This window comes from Fukomys damarensis, unplaced genomic scaffold (assembly GCF_012274545.1).
Source record: "Fukomys damarensis isolate Sample0158 unplaced genomic scaffold, DMR_v1.0_HiC HiC_scaffold_13, whole genome shotgun sequence".
NCBI classification, from domain to species: domain Eukaryota; kingdom Metazoa; phylum Chordata; class Mammalia; order Rodentia; family Bathyergidae; genus Fukomys; species Fukomys damarensis.
The window spans coordinates 17,553,473-17,577,527 of record NW_022900925.1 but is presented as its reverse complement, the minus strand read 5'-3'; the positions used below and the strand labels follow the sequence as shown (position 1 = coordinate 17,577,527).

The following is a 24,055-nucleotide window of genomic DNA, read 5'->3' as shown; positions in this document are numbered from 1 at the left end:
TATTTATTTATTTATATTTGGTACTAGCCATAGTTTCAAGCATCTACTCAAGGTCTTCTTATGTCTTCCCTGTGGATAAGAATGGACTACTGTACTCAAGGGCACTATTCTGAGGCCCTAGTCTAAGTGATTTTATATGTATTTGTTCTTTTAATTCTCAGAACAACATCATAGGGAAAGTACTGTTCTACAAATGAGGAAAATGAAGTCCAGAGATATTAAATCATTGCCTAAGGTCACTCAGCCAATAAGCAGCAGAGCCAGAATTTGGACTGGGCAGTCTAGCTGGAATCCACATAATGCCCAACACATGACAATTTAATGACAATACACACACGACCACAAGTCACTCCTGATATTTCTGGGTCCTTCTGCATCTGCTGTCTTCCCTCTTGTTCTTCCCGCAGATGAGCTAAAAGGCATCTCTACCAGCAAAATCAGCCCTTTCATCCGACTATTTGACCAGCATCTATTCCTACAGTAATAAGAGCTGTAGATTGGAGATCTTGAAGTGACCAAGTGGGGTAAGGATAGGAGACCCTTCATAGGATGTGTTCCTCTTTCAGTGGCACAGAAGAGACCTGAAAACCAATAGTTGTAGAAAGACCAAGGAGCTGAGCAGGGAATCCAGGGCCTTGACGAAAGCAGGAAAACTCCGCTTCTCTCCAGAGAACACGTCCTCTGATTTACAGCCAGCATTTCCCTGGACAAAGAAGGTGATGGCTTTTTAGGTAGAAGACTGGAGCTAATGGTAGAAATGCTTTGGAGGTATATGGGAGAAAATGACATCCTGTTCGTATTCCTCAGGAGTTGGTGTATGGCACTCAGGCTATTCCCAAGCTGGCTGTCCTGCCACAAAGCCTAGTTTTACAGTTCTTTTTCCTAGGTCAAGGCCAAGTAATGATGGGTGGAGGCAAGGAACAATAAAGAAGCCCTGGGAGAGGAATGCAGATAGGCATCTGTGGGCCTGCAAAGGTGATTCACCTCCCACAAGGGAAGGTGAGGGTATTTTTGGTGGGATGGTCAGGGTGGCACCCCTTACCTCTTCGAAGCCGAGGCCTCATTCCTTCCTCCCCTCACCCTGAACAAGAAACTCCTGTCACTGTTCAGAAATCCTGAGGCCAGCATCTCAGGCTGCTGTGCATGAAGCAGGGGCTCTGCCAGGGAAAGCCAAGTGCTAAGGGGAACTAGGATGTTTGCTGGTCACTGGATTCCAGGAAGACAGACCACAGCAGTCCCCCCAGCCTTTTCAGGCCCTGGGCCCAGTTCTTCTCTTGACAATTGATCTTGACACATGTTCAAGTGAGTGGTCCTCGACCTCACCCTGTGCCTCTGTCCTTTAGGTAACCCAGGTGCCTGCTGAGGAGGATGCAAGGCTATGCCAAGCTTGGCAGAGGCTGGGTCACCTGGTGCCTGGAGTGCGAGGCACACAGGGTACAGGGTACCATAACCTGGACTGACCCAGGGAGAGAGCAAGGTAGAAGATGCCAGCCAAACCAGGGAGGAGGCTTTTTACCACTCTGAAGCCAGAGTTTCTGCAATCAGCTCCATAGTCAAACTAGTCCACAAGGAGGCAGATGGGTGTGGGATGGGGGCTGAGGCAGAGCCCTCACCCACAGGAAGATTTCACGTGAGGAGACAGTATCAGTCCCTTTCGCCTTGCCATGCCCCAGAATGTCCCCCTGAGATATCTGGGTACATTCTCCTCTATGTCATGGAGCTGGGCATGAAACTGTGCTATGCTGCCTGACAGTGCTGTCACTGTTTGGCCCCTAGCCCATACCACCCAGGGCCAAGATCAAGCTTTCTGCAGATGTCTTCAGTTGTGGTGAAAGGAAAAGCTCCTTGATCATAGGAATGGTATCTTGGGCCTTTCTCCTCCACAGTGTGACACTGAGCAAGTGATCCTTAAGGGTTCCTGATATCTATCTACCCTGACTGCTTAGGAAATTCGTACCTGGCTTTCTCTATAGAACAGAGCTGTCTCTCCTTCCTCTCTCACAAAGCCCTCTCCTGCCCCAGTGTCAGGGAGCCTCCTTGTCCCACTGGAAGTGCCCTGGGAAGGTCTCCCTCCCTGGGTGTACCCTGCTTGCCACAGCGCCTGGCAGAGAGAGAAGCTGGAGAGGCAGAGAGGAAGTGAGTCAGCTCCTTGCAGAAATGGGACCGAGAAGGAGGAGCCAGCAGAAATGAGATCAGAGGGCAAAGGGTACAGGAGTCAGAAAGGTCACTGAGAGGAACCAGGGCCTGGAGATGTTGTGGGGCCCACAGGATAGAAGACAGATATGGGTGACAAATTCAGCAGTGCCCCCTCCTGCCATGGCTGGCGGCCCTGGTAGAATAAAGAACCTGGGTCTGCCAGGCAGGCCCCACCTGAGGATGGAATTTGAGGTGGTTCCCCTTCCTGACTCATTCAGGGGCTGGAGGAAGTGAGGCCTTGTGGGAAATGGCAAGCCTCTTCTCTCCTCAGAGAGGTGAAGTCTCTCAGCTCCAAGGCCTCCTGCTGCCTCTCCTGAGCCCTATAGCTCCAAAAGTCTAGGTTCCCCCTAAAGAGCCTAGGAGATAGATTTGTGTCTCTGAGGGGACTGGGACTGAGCCTAGGCCCCAAGAGCAGAGCAGTTCCAGAAACCTTAGCATCCGTCCCTGCCCTCTCTAGTGGCCCCTACCCGTGTGGGAGCTGTCCTCAAGCTCCAGCTGGAATCTGTTGCTCTGACTGAGAAAGATCCTCGCTGTGAAAATTCCCAGCCTGCAGACATTCCAGAAATCCAGGGAAAGCAGCAGGAGGGCAAAGGAAGCATTGAGCCCTGCCTGGCCACATTCCAACCCCTCAGAGACCTGAAGACCATGAGACAGGCACATTCCTCCAGGGTCCCCTGGACCGGACACTGGGTGGCCCCCATGTAACTCTGAATTTCCTTCTCTTGGGCCAGGTGACTCAATGGGGACTCCTGTGCAGAAGCAGGAGGTGAGCTATCCTGGGACCCTCCTTCTGTCGGCTCCGGCTCCTGGAGGCCTACAAAGCCCAGCTCTCCTCTAGTCCTATGAGACCCAAGTCCCCGGACACAAGAGACAGAGTTAGTGGGTGGAGGCAGCACGTGGTAACATACTTCAGACAAGCTACCAGGGCCCATTAAGGAGGAGAATTCCAGGAACCAAAACCAAGCTAAACAAGGAGGGGAAGATAAGCGAAATGGAAACCAGTTTCTGATTAGAGAACCATCTTTTCTTCAATAAATATCCACGGCTCTCATGGAGCGCTCTAGCATTGGAGAAAGAATCTAACAACTAATCAATCACAATCTTGATGGATGCTATTAAGGAGGAGGGTTTCTGCCAGAGTAGGGATCTGACATGGTCTGAGAGCATCAGGAAAGGCTCCCAAAGGAAGTGACATTCAAACTGGGGCCAATGTACATGAGGGTGTGCAGCTGAGCAAGGAAAAGTACTACCCATGGTGAAGCTAATAAGAACACTAGGGTTGCACACCCACTATGTGCTAGACTCTGTTGTCCTTGTTCTTTCATCCTTTTTGCACAATGCACACAGTACACAGCTCCCAGCGAGGCAAAGAAGGTTGCCTGTGGTCATAGGTGACACTCTGGGGATCCTGACACCCCCAGTACAGTGATCAGTATCAGCATGAGAGTATGAGCCAAAAAGGTAAGAGGTAACACCCTGCCTCCTGGATCTACTCTAGAATGTAGCAAGGAAACTTCCTAAAGGTCAGCAGTGTGTCTCTCCTCCACCTCTAGGGAATCACACTGGAACCTGCCAAGGCAGCCGTCCCATCTTTCTTGAATCTTCTCCCAGCCATCCTTTTCTGCCTCTCCCAACTCCCACCAGACTGAGTCCTGCCTGCAGCTACTTGCTGGGTTCATATCCTCTGGCCAATCACACCCTTCTGCAAAATGCCATTATAAATTAAGAAAGAGGGTCTTGCTAGTTCAGAAAGCCTAAAAACTTCCATAATTTCTGCATTTTTTGATATTCTATCACAGAGCCAGAGAGGCCAATGACTCCTGGTTTCCCCTTCCCATTGAGGGATAGACCAGGAGATGAAGAGTTTCTAGTAACACGGGCACTTAGTAGCTATGCAATCTTACACAATTTGCTTAACCTTCACTGATAATTTAATAATCAGAAAACCAGTTTCCTCATCTGTGAAACAAAGATCATCATAAATACTACTTCAAAGGGTTGTTGGGAAAATTAAATGAGTTAACATGCTGCAGGACATCCAGTAAACTCTTGCCATGAATCTCACCTTCCATTACTTTCCATGCCTTCCCTCAAGGGACTTCTGTTCAGCGGAATCTTAATCAGATCCAGTAAATATTGCTTAGGGAACATGTCTTTGATCTGCAGGTACTGAGCGCCGCACAGAGAAGCCCCTACACTCTCTCATGGCCAGGGTCTACAAAGTACCCACGCCATACTGCTCCAGGGCGGAATGCCATGTCCTGATTCTGAGGGACATATGGCGGGAGATTAAGGGAGCCAGAGTGGTGACCCAGGTCTAAGGAAATAGTTTCCCAACCAGACTAGAGCCAACAACTGAAAAAAAATAAGCTTTGCTGACACTGTCCCCTGTATTTAACAGAACAGAAGCTGCTGCCAAACACCATGCGGGACTCTAAAGTTGGCTGCCCCCCTCCAAACAGCACAGCACAGCACAGGGTGGGGGCCTGTGAAAATGCCACATTTTCACAGGTCCCCACCAATGCTGCTGGACGCCTGGGGCACATCCATACCCGCTGCCCAGGGCTGACAATGGAAGTGTCAGGCGGCTTGCCCAGGCAGCAGGGGAGCCCCTACCTCAACTGTGTCAAGGATCCCCACTGCCCCCCCAGATGCTGCCTTCCACCCCAGGCTGCAGGGAAGAGAGTCTATAGCTCAGTGCAGTGGGGTGGCGGGAACCCTGCTGGCAGGCAGACCAGCGTGCTTGTGGTTTCTGGGAAACGCTGTAGAGATTTGTAGCATTTTTAAAATACTTGTGCTCCCACCCGCCACACACACACACACACACACCCCCTTCACCCCACTCCCCAGCCACCCCCCAGTCAGGGTGTTTGCCTATCTGGTATTTTCCAGAACTGTTTCAATGTAAATAAGAAAGATTAGAAGGAAGCAAAGGGCAGAGGACAGGGTGGCTGGGGTAGAGTGCAGGGTGAAATGGTTCTGGCCAGGGGAGGCTATATTTTAAGACCCTGCCCCTGTGCCAGAGCTCCAAGCTGTGCCTGCAAAAACAACCGATGACCAGGCTGAGTACCCACACCCAGTCCAATGTGGCCTGGGCGCTGTGCCCACCACCCACGGGCTGGGTGGCTGGGGTACTATGGGGCTGACTGTTGTTCATCGAGCATCTCACAGAGAAAACAGCATAGTGCCTCCAAAGAGAGAAGGGAGACTTGGCAGAACAGAAGTGACTGGGCCTACTGTTCTACCCCTGCTAGTTCTGTGCATGCCACTAACCCAAAATAGATAACCCCCAAAATATTCCCAAAGACCTTCTATTCACCACTTCTCTCACCCTTGACACTAGCCCACTGGCCCTTTCATTACCAAAAGGACTTAATTAAGGTTTCACGCTGTGCACCCAAGACAGGGATCTCACATGGCAAGATTCTCTATTGTCAGAGGTGCCTCAAGCTTTGGCACAAAATGAAACAAAAATTTCCTGTTTAAAACGAAAACAAAACAAGCAAAAGTTTCCAAGGATTTATTTGGAGTAAAATTAGGAACAGAAGCAAACTAAATCATGGAACCTAGGCAGCACCAAGCTGTTCTATCACCACCAGAAGCCCTAGGAAAGGCCAGCACTCAGAAGCCAGGCTTGCAGACCTGGAAGCAATACAATTTCCAGGCTCTCCTTGGAATCTGCACCCAGGAGCCCTGGGGACAAGGCTGGTTTGTACAATTTCCACCCAAGGCTCGAGGGCTTCCACAACAGCCAAAGAGGTTCTCTGTCCTTCTCCTTTCCTGGATGCAAACAACTTTGATTGGCCAATCTCCTGCAGAGCCATTGATAACTAAGCTTACTCAGAGTCAAAAAGCTAAAAAAGGGTAGAAAGCACCCAGTGTCCCCTCTTTTCCTTTAGCTGACTGTCACAAAGGATAGAGCTGAAGAGACAGTTTAGCCAAAAGCATCGGCAGTCCCCAGGGACAAAAACTCTTACCAAGAGCAAGGACAGAGAGCACCAGGGAGCTGCGAAATCACCTTCCTGGGATGGCTACACAGACCAGGCAGCGGGAAGAGTACTAATCTTCCTCAGCATTTTACCACCTGTCAAGGTGACCCGATCATAAGTGATCCCACCTACTCCATAAACATGCTTGTTTTATTAAAACCTACAAAATATAGCACAGAGTATGTCTTATTTTAGCCTCCAATTCTATCCGTCTCAGAGATACCAAGAGTGAGTTGGGTGTGAATCCTTTTCCAATTTAATCGTTTTGAACTCTAGGAGGAGAGAATACATCCATTTTACGGTGGTCAAGGGTCACCTGTACTAGGAGGCCTTTCCTGATTGCCATCGATCTCCTCCACAGGGCAGAATTAGCTGCTTCTTCCTTTCTGCTCCATGCATCTGTACAGACTTCTATGATAGCAGCTATGTTACCTGGCTTCCTCAAAGAAAGATCATATTTTACTTATTTAATCCCCCACTGTTCAGCACAGTGGCTGATCCTTCAGTTGATTTCACTGTTTATTGAGGGAATGAGTACACAGAGGCTCAGAAAGGTTTGGTAATTTTGGTAAAACCCAAACCTAGGTTTTACTGACTCCCAAACTCATGCTCTTTCCACTGTTACCTACCCCTCCCAGATTCTCCCAGTGGTGAAAATAGTTTAGAAATGACAAGCTTTTAAGTAACCTAATAGCCCTAAAACCTTTGAACACAAGCCCAGGGTCCAACAGGACACTGTTTGACTTGGAGGGAGTGAGACTTTCCTTTAAAATCCCCTGGATGTGCATGGTGGCACACACCTGTAATTAAAGCACTTGGGAGGCTGAGGCAGGAGGATCACCATGAATTCAAGGGAAGCCTGGGCTACATAGTTCAAGGCCAGCTGGACTGCACAGTGAGACCCTGTCTCAAAATAAATAAATAAATAAATAAAATAAAATTTCTTGCTCCCTCCTACCCCATCCTCAAAAGCAGGGAAGCAGTGCTTTCTGAGGAGAGGACCCATACAGGCCAGCTCCTCTGGCTCTTTATCACAGGGGATAACCACATTTGGCCAAGGCTTAGGCAGGTAGGCTTTTCCAAACTCATCAGAAGCATCCCACATGCCTGGACAATCCATTTGTCTCCTAGGATGGCCCACTGGGTAAATGAATGGAAGGGGCTATCTCCTTCTCTTTTGGATCCTACAGCCAGCCTAGCCTCTGCACCTTCTCTGTGGGCCTTGACTTTCCCACCGAGACTCAGAACTGGAGGGGGTCTTTGATCTAGGTTCGTTTTAAGATCTTGCTCTTTACCAACACCTCCACCAATCTCATCAGACTCAGGGAACACTTGGCATCTAAGAAAGAAGGAGCATCTTCCCCTCAAGCTATCAGTTACACCTGAACTCTAGTCACCCTCAGCTCTCACACCAGTCAGTCATCAAGACTGAGTGCCCATATTGGTTGCTGAAGTCTGATACTCTGTCCATCCACACTGCTTCTACCCAGATTGGGACCTCCATCTACTCTACTAGGACTACCCCAAGAGTTTCACCATGAGTCTTCCCACTGCAAGCCCAGCTACGCCCCCAAGGGTTCTCCAGAAGTCACCATATTTCCTGTTACTCCTTGTTGAAATGTCTTCATTGCCCTTGGGTTAATGTTCATGTGCTCAACATGGCTCATGGGCCTACGTCCTTCTTTTGAGGCTTTTCTCAGAATTCATTCCCGTCACATTATCCCCAAAATGTGTCAAACTGTTACCAAAACGTGCCATTTCTCTCCAACTCCTATACCTTCACATGAGTATAACCATAGCTTTCCCCTTGCTCTTGCCTCCCATTACTATTCTCCTATGCAGATCTTGGCATTTGATGATCTAAGCCTAAACGTGAAGCCCCTCTTCTGTGCTCCCCAGTACCCTGTACTGGCCCCTGTCACTAAGCTGTTCTAATGGCATATCATGGTCTTTTTTTTTTTTTTTTTTTTTTTTTTTTTTGGTTTTTTTTTTTTTTTTTTTTTTTTTTTTGGTGGTACCGGGGATCAAACTCAGGACCTTTAACTTGCAAGGCAGGCACAGTGCCACTGAACCAAATCCCAGGCCCATGTCATTGTCTTTTACTGGACTATGCATTCCATGGGGTTGGGCAGTGTGCGTCTCACTGCTGGACACTAGGACCTAGTACACAGTAAGTGATCAACTAATGTTTATTTAATGGATATATGGATGGAAGGATGAATGGCAGAACAAGCTGCTTCTCTCAGAACTGCTGATTTCTGTCAGGACCCAAATTTATCCTACCACTGAGGCTGACCTGTACTCTCCATGGAACCCCATCTAGCAACTACAGGGACACATAAAAAGGGTGTGAGACAGGCATCCTGCATATGAGAGGGAATCCCAAAGGATGTCTCTCACTGAGGACTTCAGAACAGGCCACGGAGAGGAGTTACAGAGCCCTGGCCCTCATCTGCATGCAGGAGAAAACAGATGGCTACTCAGCTCCTTCAGATATCCCTAGGGACAGGCAGCTTGTGGACAAAGTTGATGAATGGCTTGACAGGCAGAGTGGCTGATGGGAACTGTCCCTGTGGGGCTACCCTTGTCAGGGTACCTCATCCAGGAGCTGGAAGAGGTGGGAAGATTGTTTTTGGCAGGGGCCTGGGATTAAAACTGATGCCAAGAAAGGAGTAGGAGTTGAGCTGGAGAAAAAAGAAGAGACAGAGGCTGAGGGCTACAGGAGAGGTTGCAATACCCCCGTGCCAGCTCCCAGGGTCTGACCAAGGAATCTGGAAATGTTGCGTTCACCATGCTCCTCTCTGCTTGTGGCATGAGTCCCCACCACTGCCCAGGTGGGAAAAGGTACAGGGCTTCTCTCAGCATTATGTGTCACATGTTACCAGATTACTCCAGGAGGCACACAGGATGTGGTTTTCTGCTATGTTCCCTGCTGGATCCAGGCTAAGGCCTGAGGGAGAAATCCTCTGGGTACCAGTTGGGCTTGCCCCATGGGGACTAGAGCAAGCCAGAACTTCAGGGATACCAGCTGTAACACAGACTCCATCAGCACCTCCAAAGCTAAACTATCCACTTCCCAGGGGGATGGGATAGCAGCAGCTAGTTGGGAAGGGAAAGTGGCTAGGACATATGAGATGCCAGGAGGATCCCAGTAATACAAGGAGAAAACTAAGTGGCATCTGAGATGCCAAGACCCCGGCTGTATAGAACCTTGATAGTTCATCAGGGAACTGAAAACAATACCCTGGAGGATTCATACTTTAAGAATGTTAGCCTGGGAGAAACTAGACAGACACAGCAGGATATTATGGCTTTGGGTTCTGAGATAAGGTCCCTCCCTTTTTCTTTCCCCTCTTAAGTTGTGGTTCCCTGAGTTCAGCCCACCTTGGTGGCTAACAGACAGTAGATGCTCAGTGTGTGTGTCTGGCATGTCAGGTCCTTCCTTGGATGCTATACAGCCTCTCTCCTGCTCATTATCCCTCTTGGTCATAAAGCTGAAAAAGCCATCTAGCCCCAGGGTAAAGGAAGACCTGGAACCCAAGTACAGAACATCCTGCCAGAGTTTGACCCTGTCACAGCCAGTCCTCTAGGGCCAATATTCTTGTAGGTTGAGCAGTCATCCTGAGTATCTACTTCCCCTCTCTAGGAAACAGCTGAAAACCAGACTCTGCCTGCTTCCTTGGCACTTCCTCTATGTGGTGACTTTGATACATCTGGTTCATCATTTAGTGCTGAAAGATCCCAGCCAGGCTGTGCACTGGTCAGAGTGCAGAGCCCAGATCCGATAATCCTAAAACTCACAGCTGGGAGGAAGAGTGGCCAGAGGTCAACATATCTTTCTCATGCTACCACTAGGCAGGACATTCCAAACTATGTCACCTCCTCTCAAAAGACTCCTGGGGTTAGAGGTCTTGATTCACCATAAAGACCTGCCTCTATACTTGATCTAAATCTCTTCTACTGAAGTTTTGTGTGAGCAGGATCACAGCTGGGGTGTCAGGAACAGTCAGGACATATTCTGTAGGTTTGACCTCTGTTGCTTTGCCAGAACCATGTTTTTTCTTCTTAGAGCCTAATGATCTTTATACATCAGACCCAGTCATTTTTTTCCTTCAAACTTTTCAATGGTCCTATTTCACTGGGATAAAAATACAATCTCTAACCATGACTCACAAGGTCCTCCACATGATAGCCCCCTCTATCCCTGAAACTTTACTTGGTATTTACCACCTCACTCATTTAGGGCAACAGGAAGCCCTGGAGGAGGTCATCTCCCCCCAAACACGTAACCACAATGGCTCTACACCCAAGATGTTCTATGACAGCTCTGATTTGAAATCATTTGTCTTTTTTTTCCCACCTCTGAGATCTAAATAGTAACATGGAAATCCTATACTTTAGTGTGTCCACGTTGTGTATCATATCTAAAAATGACATGTTAGCCTACCTGCCCAAGTTAGGGTTCAGGAAATATGATGTCTGAATCCCTAACACGTCTTTATATCAAGAAGCTGAACACTTTCACAGCAATTATCCACCAACATCAGTCTCCTGAGGGGTCCAGGGATGCAGCTAAAGTTCAGGCAGAACCTGATCTTACCTATCACCCTTGAAAAAGGCATTATGCTGAATTAAGTCAATCCATCAGAATATTGGAGGGAAACATCAAACCAAGAAGTCTGGGTGACCTTCAGAGAAACTTTAGTGACTTCCCCTCAGTTCCTTGTTGACATGGTTCAAAAGTCTGAGTCTATTAATGAACATCTGATATGGGGCACCCTCTCCTAAGGTTGTACCTTACCACAGGCCCAGGGAGGGGCATGGCTTCCCCACTTCCATGCTCACTAGTCTTTGACCACAGTTCTTCGGGACCCCTAGTCACTCATCTAAGTACAACAGCAGGAATGGCAAGCACATTCCCAATCCCTGTTCACCCCTGGTACCCAGGGAAACACTCACATCAGCTGGCTCCCTGCGGTGTCCCTCGCCGCTCCTCAGCCAGCTCCGGCTCAGCTCGCTGAGTTCTGGGATAGGCTGCACCTTGAGCCATACACTGTCTCCAGACTGCCGGATCATCTCTACGATCTCATCCCTGGATTTGCTCTCCACATTGTGCCTATTAATCTCCACCAGTCGATCTCCAGGCACCAGCCCCAGGGCCAGGTCCTTAGTGCCTGCACCAGGCTCAGCAAAGTGAACCACTCGCCGATACGCCTGGCCCTCAGGTCCCCGATCCACCATGGTTGTACGCCGCAGGGAGAAGCCAAAGTCTCCAGTGGGCCTTCGCTGCAGCTCCAGCTCCCGTGGGGCAGGGGGTGGGGGAGGTACTACTGGAGGAAGACGCAGGTCAGCTGGGAATCTTTTAGTCACCAGCTCAGGGACTCGAGATCGGGGCCCTGATCGAGGGATACCTGAGCCAGGGTGCTGCATCAACTGTCCCTCTAGGGTCCTCACCTCCACCTGCGGTGATGGGGCAGCAGAGTGCTCTGAGGGCGTTGAGGTTTCTGAGGCACTCTCATCTCGGCTACGCTGGGAGAAGGAGAAGCGCTTGACAATCATCTGTGAGTTCTGCTTGGCCAGCGAGCCAAACTTGGCTGCTCGCTGCAGCACAGAGCCCCGGAAGCTGCCTTCCTCTCCCTTGAGGTCATCACTGGAGCTGGCTGTGCTTAGGTGACCTGAGTCCAGGATGATGCTGCCCCGATTGCTGTCGGAGTCAATGTCAGTCAGGTGCAGGTCAGAGCCACTGGCCACCTTGATGGGGATGGGGTTGGAGATTTCCAGACGCGTTTTGGAATCACGTTTAGAGGAACGGTTTAAGTTGAAGAAGCCACGGCGTAGGCTCATCTCCTCCAGGCTCCTCAGCTCTGCCGCTGACATCCGTTCCTTCTTCTCTTTTTTCTCCTTCTTCTCCTTCCGCCCACCATCTTTGTCCTTATCTTTCTTTATTAGGTTAAACATGGTGGGGGTGCTTTTTTTAGGGGTGGCACCCCCAGAGGATTATGGGTGCTTAGCACAGGGCCTTTGGATTCCACCTTGCTGCTGCAAACAGAATGAGAGAGAGATTATTCCAGAAGAGCCTCTGCCTGTGTCTTCATTCCAGATATTATTATTATTATTATTATTATTATTATTATTATTATTATTATTTTTGGTACCAGGGATCAAACTCAGGATCTTACACTTGTGAGGCAGGCATGGTGCTACTGAGCTAAATCTCTGGCCCTTCATTCTAGATATAACCATTTAATAAACCAGCCACTTCTCACTGAGTGCTAGCTTTGTACCAGGCATTATGCTTTATGCATATTTATCTCAGTTAATTTAATCCTTTGGACCAACGCTTAAGTGTGCTTAAAGAGGCCTGACCTGTTGGCAAAGGGAAGCATCAAGCCAACTAAGAACCCCACAGCCAAATCCACAGAAGCAATGCATCTCTTGCTACTAGGCTCCATCCTGCACCTGTCATCTCAGAGCAGCAGCCTTGGCCACTGCTTCACTGAAGACCTTGGAGGACCCAACATTTATGTAATGATTTTCCCTCGCTAGGTCTGGTGTCAGGCACTTCATTTACACTATCCTGTTTGAACCCCTGGCATTCCTGCTAGGTAGGTAACATAATCATTACAAACAAGAAAACTGGAGCTCAGAAGTTAAAGATATGTTAGGTGTAACTCAGCAAATGAGTAGATGTGCTGAGCTTCAATAGCAAATACTCTGCCCTTTCTAGAGCCTGAGTGCCCAAAGTGAAGCAGGGAGGGGAGGAAGGGGAAGTTCCACAGTGAACAGAGGATAAACAGCTGTGAGGTGGGGGTGGGGCTGGGGTCTGCTGGATAAACAGCATCCTGAAAAATCACTTCCTTTTCTCCAGATCAACACCTAAATATAGTCTCAGGAAGAGAGAGAGTTGTGGCGGCCTGAATAAAAATGCCAGTTCTGGGATATGTGTACCTATCACAACAATCTACACTAACTCTCACACACCCCAGAGAGTAGGACTGGGGATAGAGTTGAGAGCACCTTTTATTTTTCTAACTGGCAGGAAACAAGAAATAGGTCATACCACCTAATTAGAAATTAACTGTAGCTGGGCGTGGTGGCATGTACCTGTAATCCCAGCACAGGGAGGCTGAGATAGGAGGACTGTGGCAACTTTGAGGCTAGCAGGGGCTACATAGGGAGTTCAAGGCCAGCCTGAGCTATATAGTGAGACCCTGCTTTTTAAAGAAAGTTTTTTAAAAAAGGAAGAAATTAACTATAATGTTTTCTCATTATATGAAAGCTTTCTAGTCTGAATTCCAGACAGAGAACCTATAAACTTACCCCTTCTAGCAATAGCTTCTTGCCAGGCCCTGGATAGGCATTTCCTCTCTGTGTACCCCACCCCCACAAATAAGCAGGACCCTCCAGAATCCCCACTCCATTTATAGGGATTCCACAACCCAGGTACAATGCCCAGGAAAGGCATTAAGGTCAGGATTTCCAAGAGCCCCTGTGCGCTGGCTAATTGCTTCCCCTCTGTTCAGAACCCTGACCCTTGTGGTTCCTGGCCGACCAACACATTTTTTTTCTAGAGCAGCACTGTCCACAAGAAACGCAAATCACATATATAATTTTAAATTTTCTAATACCCACATCAAAAAGAATGATAAAAAGATATGGATAAAGCAAGGTACAGTGGCACACGCCTACAATTCCAGCAGGAAGGAATGAGGCAGAAAGATTGCAAGTTTGAGGCCAGCCTAGGCAACATGACCTGTCTCAAAGCAAAAACAAATAATAATAATAATAATAATAATAATTAATAAAAAGGGTGGCTGGGGATTTAGCTCAGTGGCACTGTGCCTGCCTAGAAAGTGAAAGGTCCTGAGCTAAATCCCCAGTACCAAAAACAAACAAACAGGTGAACTTAACTTTAATAATATATTTAAGGCAATATATCCAAAATATTTTCTCAACATGTATTCTACACAAAAATTTTTACATAAAATATTTTACATTCAATTTTCTATAGCAAGTTTTCAAAATCCAGTCTGTATTTTACACTTAGAGCACCTTGCACTACATTTCAAGTATTCAACAGCCTCATGAAACTAGCAGCGCTTAGCCTGAACAGTGCAATCCTGGAGAATTCTCTAGTTGTTGAACACATTCAAAGAGGTGGGGTTGTACTTGGTAAAATAAAGCTGGTTCTAAATGCTCAATGAATAGTCCTTGGGAGTTGAAGACAGGAAGTCTAAAGTCCAGAAGGTGTGGATAGCCAGGGGTAGTCTTGGCCAGCTGGGTCTGGACTGTGTTGGAATGGGAGTGTGCCTGACCGCATGCTCTTCAAAGTCTTGCTTTGAGAGGGGGAGTCTCTGTCTCCTCCTGCATGTTTAGGGAATGTGGTACAAACTGATCATATACCAGGACATGGGATCTTTGGCTGGTTACTATCTGTACTATCTTAAAGGACTGTTTAGAAGATGGTGCCAGGGTTAACTATCAAGGAAAATGGGGGTGGGTGGGATTTAGAGGGAAAAATCAAAGAGTATGGCAACCTTAGCCCAACCACTGAGAACCCAACCACCTACTGTGCTGTCCCACCAAGACTCCCAATTCTCATTTTGCAATCCTTACCCAATCCTGGCTGTTTGCTGAGTGATATCAATGGGAAACATCTCCCAGAATTTAGAATCTGTGAGCCTGAAGTCTCTTAGAAGAAATTTTATGTAAATTCTTATCTCAGCAAAAGCTTTTTCCTCACTGTTCTCTGTAGCAGCCAGGAACAATAGACAATCACAGCAGCAGCACAAGGAATGGTACTCGCTGGAAATTTTAGGTGACCAGGTATCTAGCACTGATTGTGCCAACAAATCACTGGGGGACCTTACCAGTCATTCTGCTCAGTGTTGAATTAAATGATCTAGGCCTCTTCTATCTCCAAAAATCTAACTATCCAATCTCTCCTGGAAACAGGCTAGTTATTAGCTTTCTGCCAAAAGCACCCCTTTCATCACAACCCTGGGGCCTTCAGAGACTGAGCAATGTTGCTCTTCCCTCACCGCCCCTGTCCTGTCACTATTATCTGCACAGTTTATAAGACACCCCTATCCCACTGCCATACCCATGCCACCAGGTCTGGCTATATGATGGCTGCAGCCTCCTTCTCTCTGGGACCAGATCTGCAAAGCAGCTGTAGCTGCAGCTGCTCCTCCTCCTCCTAGGCTCCTTAACTCTCGACTGACTAGACAGCTGGCTCTATCATCTTTTTGTAGACCTCGAACCTGCTAAAATGTCTCTGTCCTTGGGTCCCAAGTCTCTATCAACTCTGAAACCACCTCCCTGATTCCACGCTGCAGTTCCATCCACCGCCCTTTCTACTGTCATCCTCACTCTTCTTTTTGTTTTTTGGGTTTTTTTTTTTTTTGGTACTGTGGATCGAACTCAGGTCCTTGTACTTGTGAAGCAGGTGGCGGAACCACTGAGCTAAATCCCCGGCCCTCTCACCCTCACTCTTGACTCCGTGAAGGTAGCCTTAAAGATTTCCTGACCTCCTCCTCTGCCTTTCTCTCCTCCTCCTGTTCCAGGAAGCCTTCCCTAATTTTAAGCAAAAGAAAAGTATGTAAGTAAATTATGATATGTTCTTAAATCATGAACATTCTACCTTCAAAGCCAAACAAAGCACAATCTGTCAACTCAGCTGCTTTATCTAGTCAAGACAGAGAGCATCTTGAAGGCAAGGACTATTCAACTCAAATATGCATCTGTCTATCCATCATGATAATAAATAAACAACTTATAGATTTATGCCATGAAATGCCACTCGGCAATAAAATGAAACAACTTGATATACACAACAGGAATGAATCCCAAAAGCACTTAAAGTGAGAGGGAAATATAATGACAAAAATAATGGGAAATACAATGATAAAAAGTATACTGGTATGATTCTATTCACATGAAGATCTAGTACAGGCAAAACTAACCTATGGTGAAAAATATCAGGGAAAAAAAAATCAGGGCAGTGGTTACCCCTGGAGAATGCATGAGAAAGGGCATGAGGGAACTTTCTAGGGTGATGTTAAGATGCATTTGAGGTGACAAATACATGCATTTGCCAACTGTCATCAAATAGTGTACAGAAGATTTGTGCATTTTTTAGTATATTTACTATAAAGAAAAAAGAACTATAAACAAATAGTGAACTCTAGTTAATGATCTATATGTCAAAGAATGTGGGGTGAAATATACTGATGGCTGCAATTTACTTTGTGAGATGTGTCAAAACTTTAAGATACTGCCAGACATAGTGGGGCACGCCTGTAATCCCAGCACTCGGGAGGCTGAGGCAAGAGGAGCTGTGAATTCAAGAGCAGCCTGGGCTACACAGTGAGTTCCAGGTGAGTCTCAACTACATAGTGAGACCCTGTCTCAAAAAACAAAAAACAAACAAAAAAAAACCTTTAAGATACTGCTTAGCAAGTGCAAGTTCCTGAGTCCGATCCCTGGTACCCCCCCAAAAAATTAAGGTAATTTGATGGATAGATCGAAGCATTAAAATGTGATAAATCCAAGAAAGGAAAATAATTGTTAAAGCAGCTAGGTGGAAATATTGGCTGTAAAAGTTCTTTAATTTCTCTGAATATTGCAGATTTTTTGTGATAAAATGTTGGGGGAAAAATTTATCTACTAACTACCCACTAAATGGAAGGAATATAAAGGTAAATAACCATAGGAAAGGTCTCAGATTTTGAATGTCAAATCACAAACTTGGAAACAAATCTGAATTAATACCTATGTTACAGCCAGCCATGGTGGTGCATGCTTATCACGCCAGCACTTGGGAGGCTGAGGCAGGAGGATTGCTAAGAGTTTGAGGCCAGCCTGGGCTACACAGTGAGTTCAAAGCTAGCCTGTGAGAGACTGCTTGGGCCTGCATAAGATGGCTGCCCTCAACCTTAGCCTTTGCCTCGGTGGAAAAATCCCACTAGACTACGTAGGTGACTTTTGGCAGGTTTAGCCCCTGGGCAAACAGGAAATCTTACAGAAAAAATAGCCCTTTGTGCTAACCACAGGGTCACGGGATCTGGAGCAGGAAGCAGGTGGTATTTCCTTGTCCTGCTTGCCCCTAGAGATTGTTAAGTTAAAGATTGCATAGGGTTAACTGTTGATGTATGCCTTCCCACTTACCCCTCCCCACATTTGGTAAAATACTGATTGCTGTATGGTTAAATGCTTGAGTGACTCATGTGATTGGTAGAGAATTTGTTTGAACTGTCCAGTAAGCTTGCTGAACCTTCCCCCTGGGATAACAGTATATAATCGTTTTGCTGAGCCAATAAAGAGCCTTTGATCAGAAACCAGACTTGGGCCGTGTACTCTAACTTCTTAAAGATTTCCTCCACAGACATTCAAGATCGGATCGGCCTCTGATGACCCACGAATAAGAGGCGGCTCTCATCTCCTATTCCCCGCGAGACAGGGTCCCCCCAGAGAGCCGCACTAGCCTGGGCTCCAAAGCAAGAGCCTGTCTCAAAAACTAAAATCAAAGCCAAAATCAAACCCAAAACTCAAGACAAAACAAAACAAAACCTATGTTATATAGTCTTGGCCAAGTCACTTAAAGACACAGCATGTCTCCATTTTCCTATCTGTAAAGTGGAGGAAATAATAGTACTTAACACATAAGGAATGGGGACTAAAAGAAAAAAATATATATATGTCCTTGCTACAATTCCTAGCCCATGATAAACTCTCAAGAACAGTAGCTGACAGGGCCAGGGATTTAGCTCAGTAGTTCTGCCACCTGCCTTGCAAGCACAAGGTCCCAAGTTCAATCCCTGGTAACAAAAATAAATAACTAAAATAGCTGACAGTAACAAGGCATATTCTCTGCCACCTAAATGGGAATATGAGAATGGTAGAAAAGTGTACACAAAGGACCATCAGCACAAGTGTGATGAAAGTAAGTCCAGAGCTTTGCAGTGAAGCAGTGAAGCCAACTTAGTAAGCACAGGGCCAACCTGGATGATACTGGCTTGTGTCCAAAACCCCCTATGTCTACTGCAAGAGTACAGCCAGTCAATATATAGATTTGGAAATACAAATGGCTAACAAACACGAACAGATGTTCAGCTTCAGTAATATTCACAGACGTGTGAAATAGGCATATATCGTCTTTCACTTAGCAGCTTAGTAAAAACCTTCAAGATGGATATTATCCATCAGGAAATGGGAAACAGGGACTCTCATATTTGTTGGTGTGAATAAAAACTGGTAATTTTTTGTTCATTTGTTTGCTTGTTTTTTAGCAGCAGGAAGGCCAGGTGGTCATTACTAAAAAATAAGGAATGTTGCTGGGGATTTAGCTCAGTGGTCCTGCATCACAAGCTCAAGGTCCCAATACCAAAACAAAAAAGGAATGCTTCATGAATTTGCGTGTCATCTATGCACAGGGGCCATGCTAATCTTCCCTATTCATTTCCAGTTTTAGTGTATGTGCTGCCATAGCAAGCTGTGGAGTAATTTTTTTAGAAGGGCAAGATGGTAATGTCTATGACAATATTTTGTTCTTTGACTAGGTGATTCCATTTATAGATCATCTATATTCACCCAATAAATAAAGCTAATCTTTGCAGCATTGTTTATAATAGCAAACTTGTAAATGTGTATCGTTAGGGAAACAGCTAATTTATAGGACAAATAGGCAGTTCTTAGAATAAGATTTATACACACTGACCTGGAACATTCATCCTGTTGCATTTTAATTGAAAAAAAAAGTTGCAGGATAGTATATAAAGTTGCTAAAATTTAAAAAAACAGTGTGTCTAGATATATACATGTACCTTACATATAATGTTTGCATATCCATAGGACAATCCTTGCTCTAGAAAGAAGATTGAGTTTTTTATTTTGTTTTGTCTTATTTGTTTGTTTTGGTACCAGGGATTGAACTTGGGACCTTGCACTTGACAGGCAGGCGGCGGAACCACTGGGCTAAATCCCTGGCCCAAGATTGAGATTTTAGAAAGTCAAACCAGATTTCTGTTTCACCTAGATGGTTTTAATTTTTTACAATGAGACTAGACATTCGTTGTGTGTGTGTGTGTGTGTGTGTGTGTGTGTGTATGAGTAGTGGGATTATTGCAATTATTCATCTACACATCCTTATTTACTAGAGAAAAAAATCTTAATATTTATATGAAATGATATTTTAAGATAACATATTTAACTATAAATATGTAATGCAATCTATACTTATGAGACAAGTTTTTATTTTTATTTATTTATTTATTTATTTTTGGTACGGGGATAGAACTCAGGTCCTTGCACTTGCGAGGCAGGTGGTGGAAGCACTGAGCTAAATCCCCAGCCTGACAAGTTTTTAAATCTGGAGGGCTGGGGATTTAGCTCAGTGATTCTGCCACCCGCCTGCCTTGCAAGCATAAGGTCCCGAGTTTGATTCCCGATACCAAAAATAAAATAAAATAGTCTGGAATGAGCCATTAGAAGAATGTATCTAACCTGGGCGAGTGGACACAGGCCTATAATGCCAGCACTCTGGGAAGCTGAGGCAGGGTGATAGAGAGTTCAAGCTCTGGGCAACTTTGCAAGGCCCTGTTTGAAAATAGGTGCAAAGGGTAAAGGGGGTGAAGGGAGAGCAGGGGAATGGGGAAAAAAATAAGAACCAAGATACATCATGTAAAGGTACACAATCCCAATGATGAATGTAACTGCATTTTTACCTTAAATCTACCAATAAACTATAAAAAAGAAAGAAAGAAAGAAAAGAAAATAGGTATAACTCAATGTGAAGGCCCTGGGTTCAATCCCCAATTCCAAAAACAAAATTATCTCTGGGGAGTAGGGGGCTACAGGAAACACTTCCTAATGAGTCAACGTTTTTCCAGCACATGTTACTATCTTGCTATGAAAGAAAGAGAGAGAGAGAGAGGGAGAGAGGGAGAGAGGGACAGGAAAGGGAAGGGAAGATAGAAAAGGAAAGGGGATGGGAGGGAGAACAGAAGGAAGGAAGGTTTTGATAATGCAGTAAGCAAATCTTGAGCATTAAACTTATAAACAAGGTTTATAAAGGTTTGTTGTAATGGTCAGTATTAAGGCTTGCCTTCCTGTCTTGAAAAAGTTCCAGTCATCTGGGGGACCTAGTTAGGAGATTCACTAGTGTCCCGTGGTTTTAAGTAAAGACCAGTTTAAATGGGTCACCCTGGAGCTGGCAAGGCAAAACTCCCAAGAAATGGAAACTACAACATTAGCATCCTAAAACAAGGGCTCCCAGAGTTGGCTGCCTGGGTGGATACTTAGGTCAGTCCTACACCCCCACTCTCAGACCGCACTCATAAATAAATACAAAGGAAATACTTTCCCAAGAGAGCGGGCCTCTCTCCCTTGGCCTCTGACCTCTCAGAGCAGCAGTTCCCTAGGGCCTGAGGCCCATCCAGGCCCGCATCAGGGGTGGCAAAGCACCTTGATGGGGTCGCACAGCTCCTGGCCCTTATGGCCCAGGGGGTGTGGCGGGTCACCACCACCGCGCCTGCTCCCGGTGGCAGGCCGGTTCAGCTGAGCTCTGAAGCACCGCGTGACTCACGGCCAGGTCACACGGAGCTTATCTGGCTCCAGGTGTGCTCGCTTGCCCTAGCTGCACACTTCTCACATGACACCAACCGGGGCCCAGAGGAAGGCAGCCTCAGCTGCATGGCGCCTCCTGGGACTGAGACAGCAGCTCTTATGGAACTCAGTAGGCTCTGCCCCGGGAGGACGAGAGCAGGAGAATGCCCACAGCCCTGCGGGGCCCTGTGGCTCTTCCAGGTGCAGCTTCAGCCCCAAGTGGGGCCTGCCTGCAACCTAGCTTTGCCATAGCTGCCCAGGCCAGTTGTCCCCTTCCTTGTGACCTTGAGCAAGTCTCCTCTTCCCTGGAGCCTCCACGTACCAAATATAAATTCTCCAAGGAACCTAGAGAGGGCGCTTGACCCCAATCCTTTGAAGGACAGGTATTCTGCTCTACCACAAGCTGCAGGTTCTAATCACGCTCTGCTTCCAATGTGAAGTGAGAACTTGAACCCATCATCCAACATCTCTGAATACCGATAATAAGAAAAATAATCCCTTGTAAGTGATGGCAAAGAGAATGGGCCTTAGACCCTGTAAAACCATCAGTCCAACAGCTTAAACTACTGTCTGATTTTAAGCCATTTGAAATGCCAGGGGAATGTGGGTAATTTACAAGCCACACAATTCCTTCCTCCACAAAGGACAGGGAAGTGTGGGAGATGGGGGAAGTGGAGGCTGGCCAAGTCTTTGTCCCGCCCCTATCAATCCACTCCTACTTTCCACCAACCTGCCCTCTAACTCAGGCTACCTCCAAAGACAACAACAACAAACTGGGGATAAAAAGAAAAGGAAGCAGGTGTTTGTGGGGGTGTTAGCTCAGTGGTTCCACTGCCTGCCTCGAAAGCGCAAGGTCCTGAGTTCGATCCCCAATACCGAAAAAAAAAAAAAAAGGAAAAGGTGCTGAGGTGGGGTGTAAGGTGCAGATCTTTCAGCACCTGGCACCTAGCCCAAAACAAAACTTAAAATCTCTCCATCAAGCCCCTATCCTGAGTCTTGAGGGACCTAATCTGTCAATCACAGTATACACAGGGTCCCATCAAATCTTTACATTAAACTAGCCCCCAGACCCTCAGCTTTACACATCACATCCAGAATAGGCCTGGGACAAGGTCTGGAGACTCATATGAATGTTCTGGTTCCTGTCTATGGCATCCACTCCAGGTGAGACCAGTTTTGAAGCAGCAAGAAAAACCCTGCTACCTTGGAGACCTATGACACATCAAGTCTGGATTGAGCTTCCTGTGTCTGAATGATCCCTGCTCCACCCCAGAAGGGTGGGATCTCACTTTCACAGAAGCCTCAGTTCTACCCCCACCCAGTCCAGCTTCAGGTACCTGCCTCTGGGGACCCCAGACTTTTCATGGCTCACTTCTGAAAACACATGTCACCCCTCTCCCCATGAGCAGCATCAAGCAGGGCCAATGAAGCAGGCTCCAGATAACAGGCTGGAGTCCGCTAAGAGCCAGCAGGGGTCAGGAAGGATATAATCCAGGTGAGGGCTTCTTAGGAGAGCCTGGGGCAGGGGAGGAAGCCCTTAGGTACACACCCTGGCATCTAAGCCTGGCCAGGGAAGATTAAACAACCTGGATACCCGGAGCTTCCAGGCACTTGGTCATCAAATGTCTAAAGTTCAGAGCTCCCAAAGGAAATGACCACCAGCCTATAACCCTCCCACTCTTACCCTCCACCCATTTCATTCCCCTAATTCCCCCAACATAACTGCTCATCCTAAAGCCATTGTCTTCCTGGAATTGAGGCCCTATCCCCAGTGTATTCAATCCAAAATGGACAAGTACACCTCCACCCAAGGCTATATATAACCAGGCAAGTCATGTCCAGCAAACAGGAGGATGTTTCCTGGAAAGCTTCATCACAAAAGGACAGAGGGGAAGCTGAGGAGGTGGCAGGCCTTTGACAAAGAGCCAGCAAGGCTTGTCAGGAAGCCAGAGACCTCAGGAGAGCAACTTTCAATATCCCCAAATAGAAAGCAGCCCCAAACCAGAAAGGGTGGGGAACATCAGGCCAAGCTCATTGCCATGACAACAGGACATCAACCTGCTCAAGAAAAGGGCTCTGGATCTGGTAAGCACAAGGAAAAGCAGCTTGATTCAATGTCCTCTTGATTCAGTGTTTCTGCAAGGTGATCTTGCCCTTAGTCATTGGAGTGACCGTACAATCCCAATACAGCTGCAGTGCATACATACAGGTTTCCCACAGTGCCCTTGCTATTAGGGCACTTACAGGACCTCCTCAGCCATAGACATGCCAGGGACACAAAGATAACAGACCCAAACAAGCCCAAGTCACTGACAAAGTGAAGGGGATAGGAACCCAATTCTATCATTTTGGGGGACCGTTTGAGGGCACCAGAGCCCTAGCTAGAGAGTTCCTCAGTCTCTTGCCCTTCCAAACAAACACAAACTATGAGGCCACCATCAAACACATGCCCTGTTGGCCAAATGACCAGGGAAAATGAGTACCAACTAAAAAGCAAACTCTTCCTCCCTGCCTTCCCCCACCTCTCCTTCATTCTGGCAACAGTCTTTCCAACTAATCAGCAAGATACATGTGCGTTGCAACAGGGTGACACCGCCACCTCTACCCCCAAAACAAAGCCCCCATGTGCGGTGTGTCCCTGCAGGCCTTACCTCAGCCTAGAGCACAACCCACTCCCCACCAGGTGAGGTACCAAGCTGTGTGCTCCCCGGCACTGAGCGGGTGGGGGCAGCTGACCCTACCATCTCCCCTTCCAGAGGCGAAACAACTGGCGTGACAGGTTAGCAGGGCGGGGCGTCGGGGCGGTCTCTCCCAGAGGCCTGGGGCAGGTTGTCCGACCTTCCCACACACACCCCACCCCCTGCAGGGAATGGTGAGGTGAACAGCCAGTCACAGGGCACTGCCTGCTCTCCTTAATTCCCCAAGCCTGCGTCTGCCCACCGTCCATCTTCTGTCCCACGGGGCGGGGGCCCGGGAAGCGGGGTCTCCATTGTTTTGCCAGCTGTCTAGCAGCTGCTCCTTTGAGAGGAGCTCGCAGTTGGCCTGGCAGTGAAAGGGTGAAGGCCGCTGGGAGGGATAAAGGGCTCAGTGGAGGTACTCGCCTTCTTCTCAGCGCTTCTCTCGCCCCGCTCCATCCGGGGGGCTCCGGCCTGGCCCCGGGAAGCCCTTCAACCCCAAGGCAGGCCCCATCCCGCAGCTCAGGGCCAGCTGGGCTCCTCCGAGCTCCGAATACACCCCCCCAACCCCCGCCAAAAGCCACCCTGTCC

General features: G+C 47.3%; 1 protein-coding gene and 1 non-coding gene across 16 annotated transcripts in view; both read right to left on the bottom strand.

Annotated features, from left to right (window-relative positions):
- Myo18a (myosin XVIIIA) overlaps nucleotides 1-23,554 on the bottom strand; it is a 98,068-nt gene extending 74,514 nt beyond the window's left edge. For 5 of the 15 annotated variants that reach the window (XM_033762871.1, XM_033762872.1, XM_010642248.3 and 2 more), the window contains exons 1-2: nucleotides 23,441-23,554; nucleotides 11,145-12,224 (exon numbers count right to left, since the gene is read on the bottom strand). In XM_033762871.1, coding sequence (XP_033618762.1) covers nucleotides 11,145-12,143 — 999 coding nt within the window. In that variant the 5' untranslated portion in view covers nucleotides 12,144-12,224; nucleotides 23,441-23,554. The remainder of the gene's footprint in view (nucleotides 1-11,144; nucleotides 12,225-23,440) is intronic. The other 10 variants (XM_033762873.1, XM_033762874.1, XM_010642253.3 and 7 more) reach the window with 3 other exon arrangements.
- On the bottom strand, nucleotides 18,575-18,677 carry LOC117285952. Its single transcript, XR_004517071.1, has one exon. It is a non-coding gene; the product is annotated as a U6 spliceosomal RNA (small nuclear RNA).
- Nucleotides 23,555-24,055: the final 501 nt, after the last annotated feature.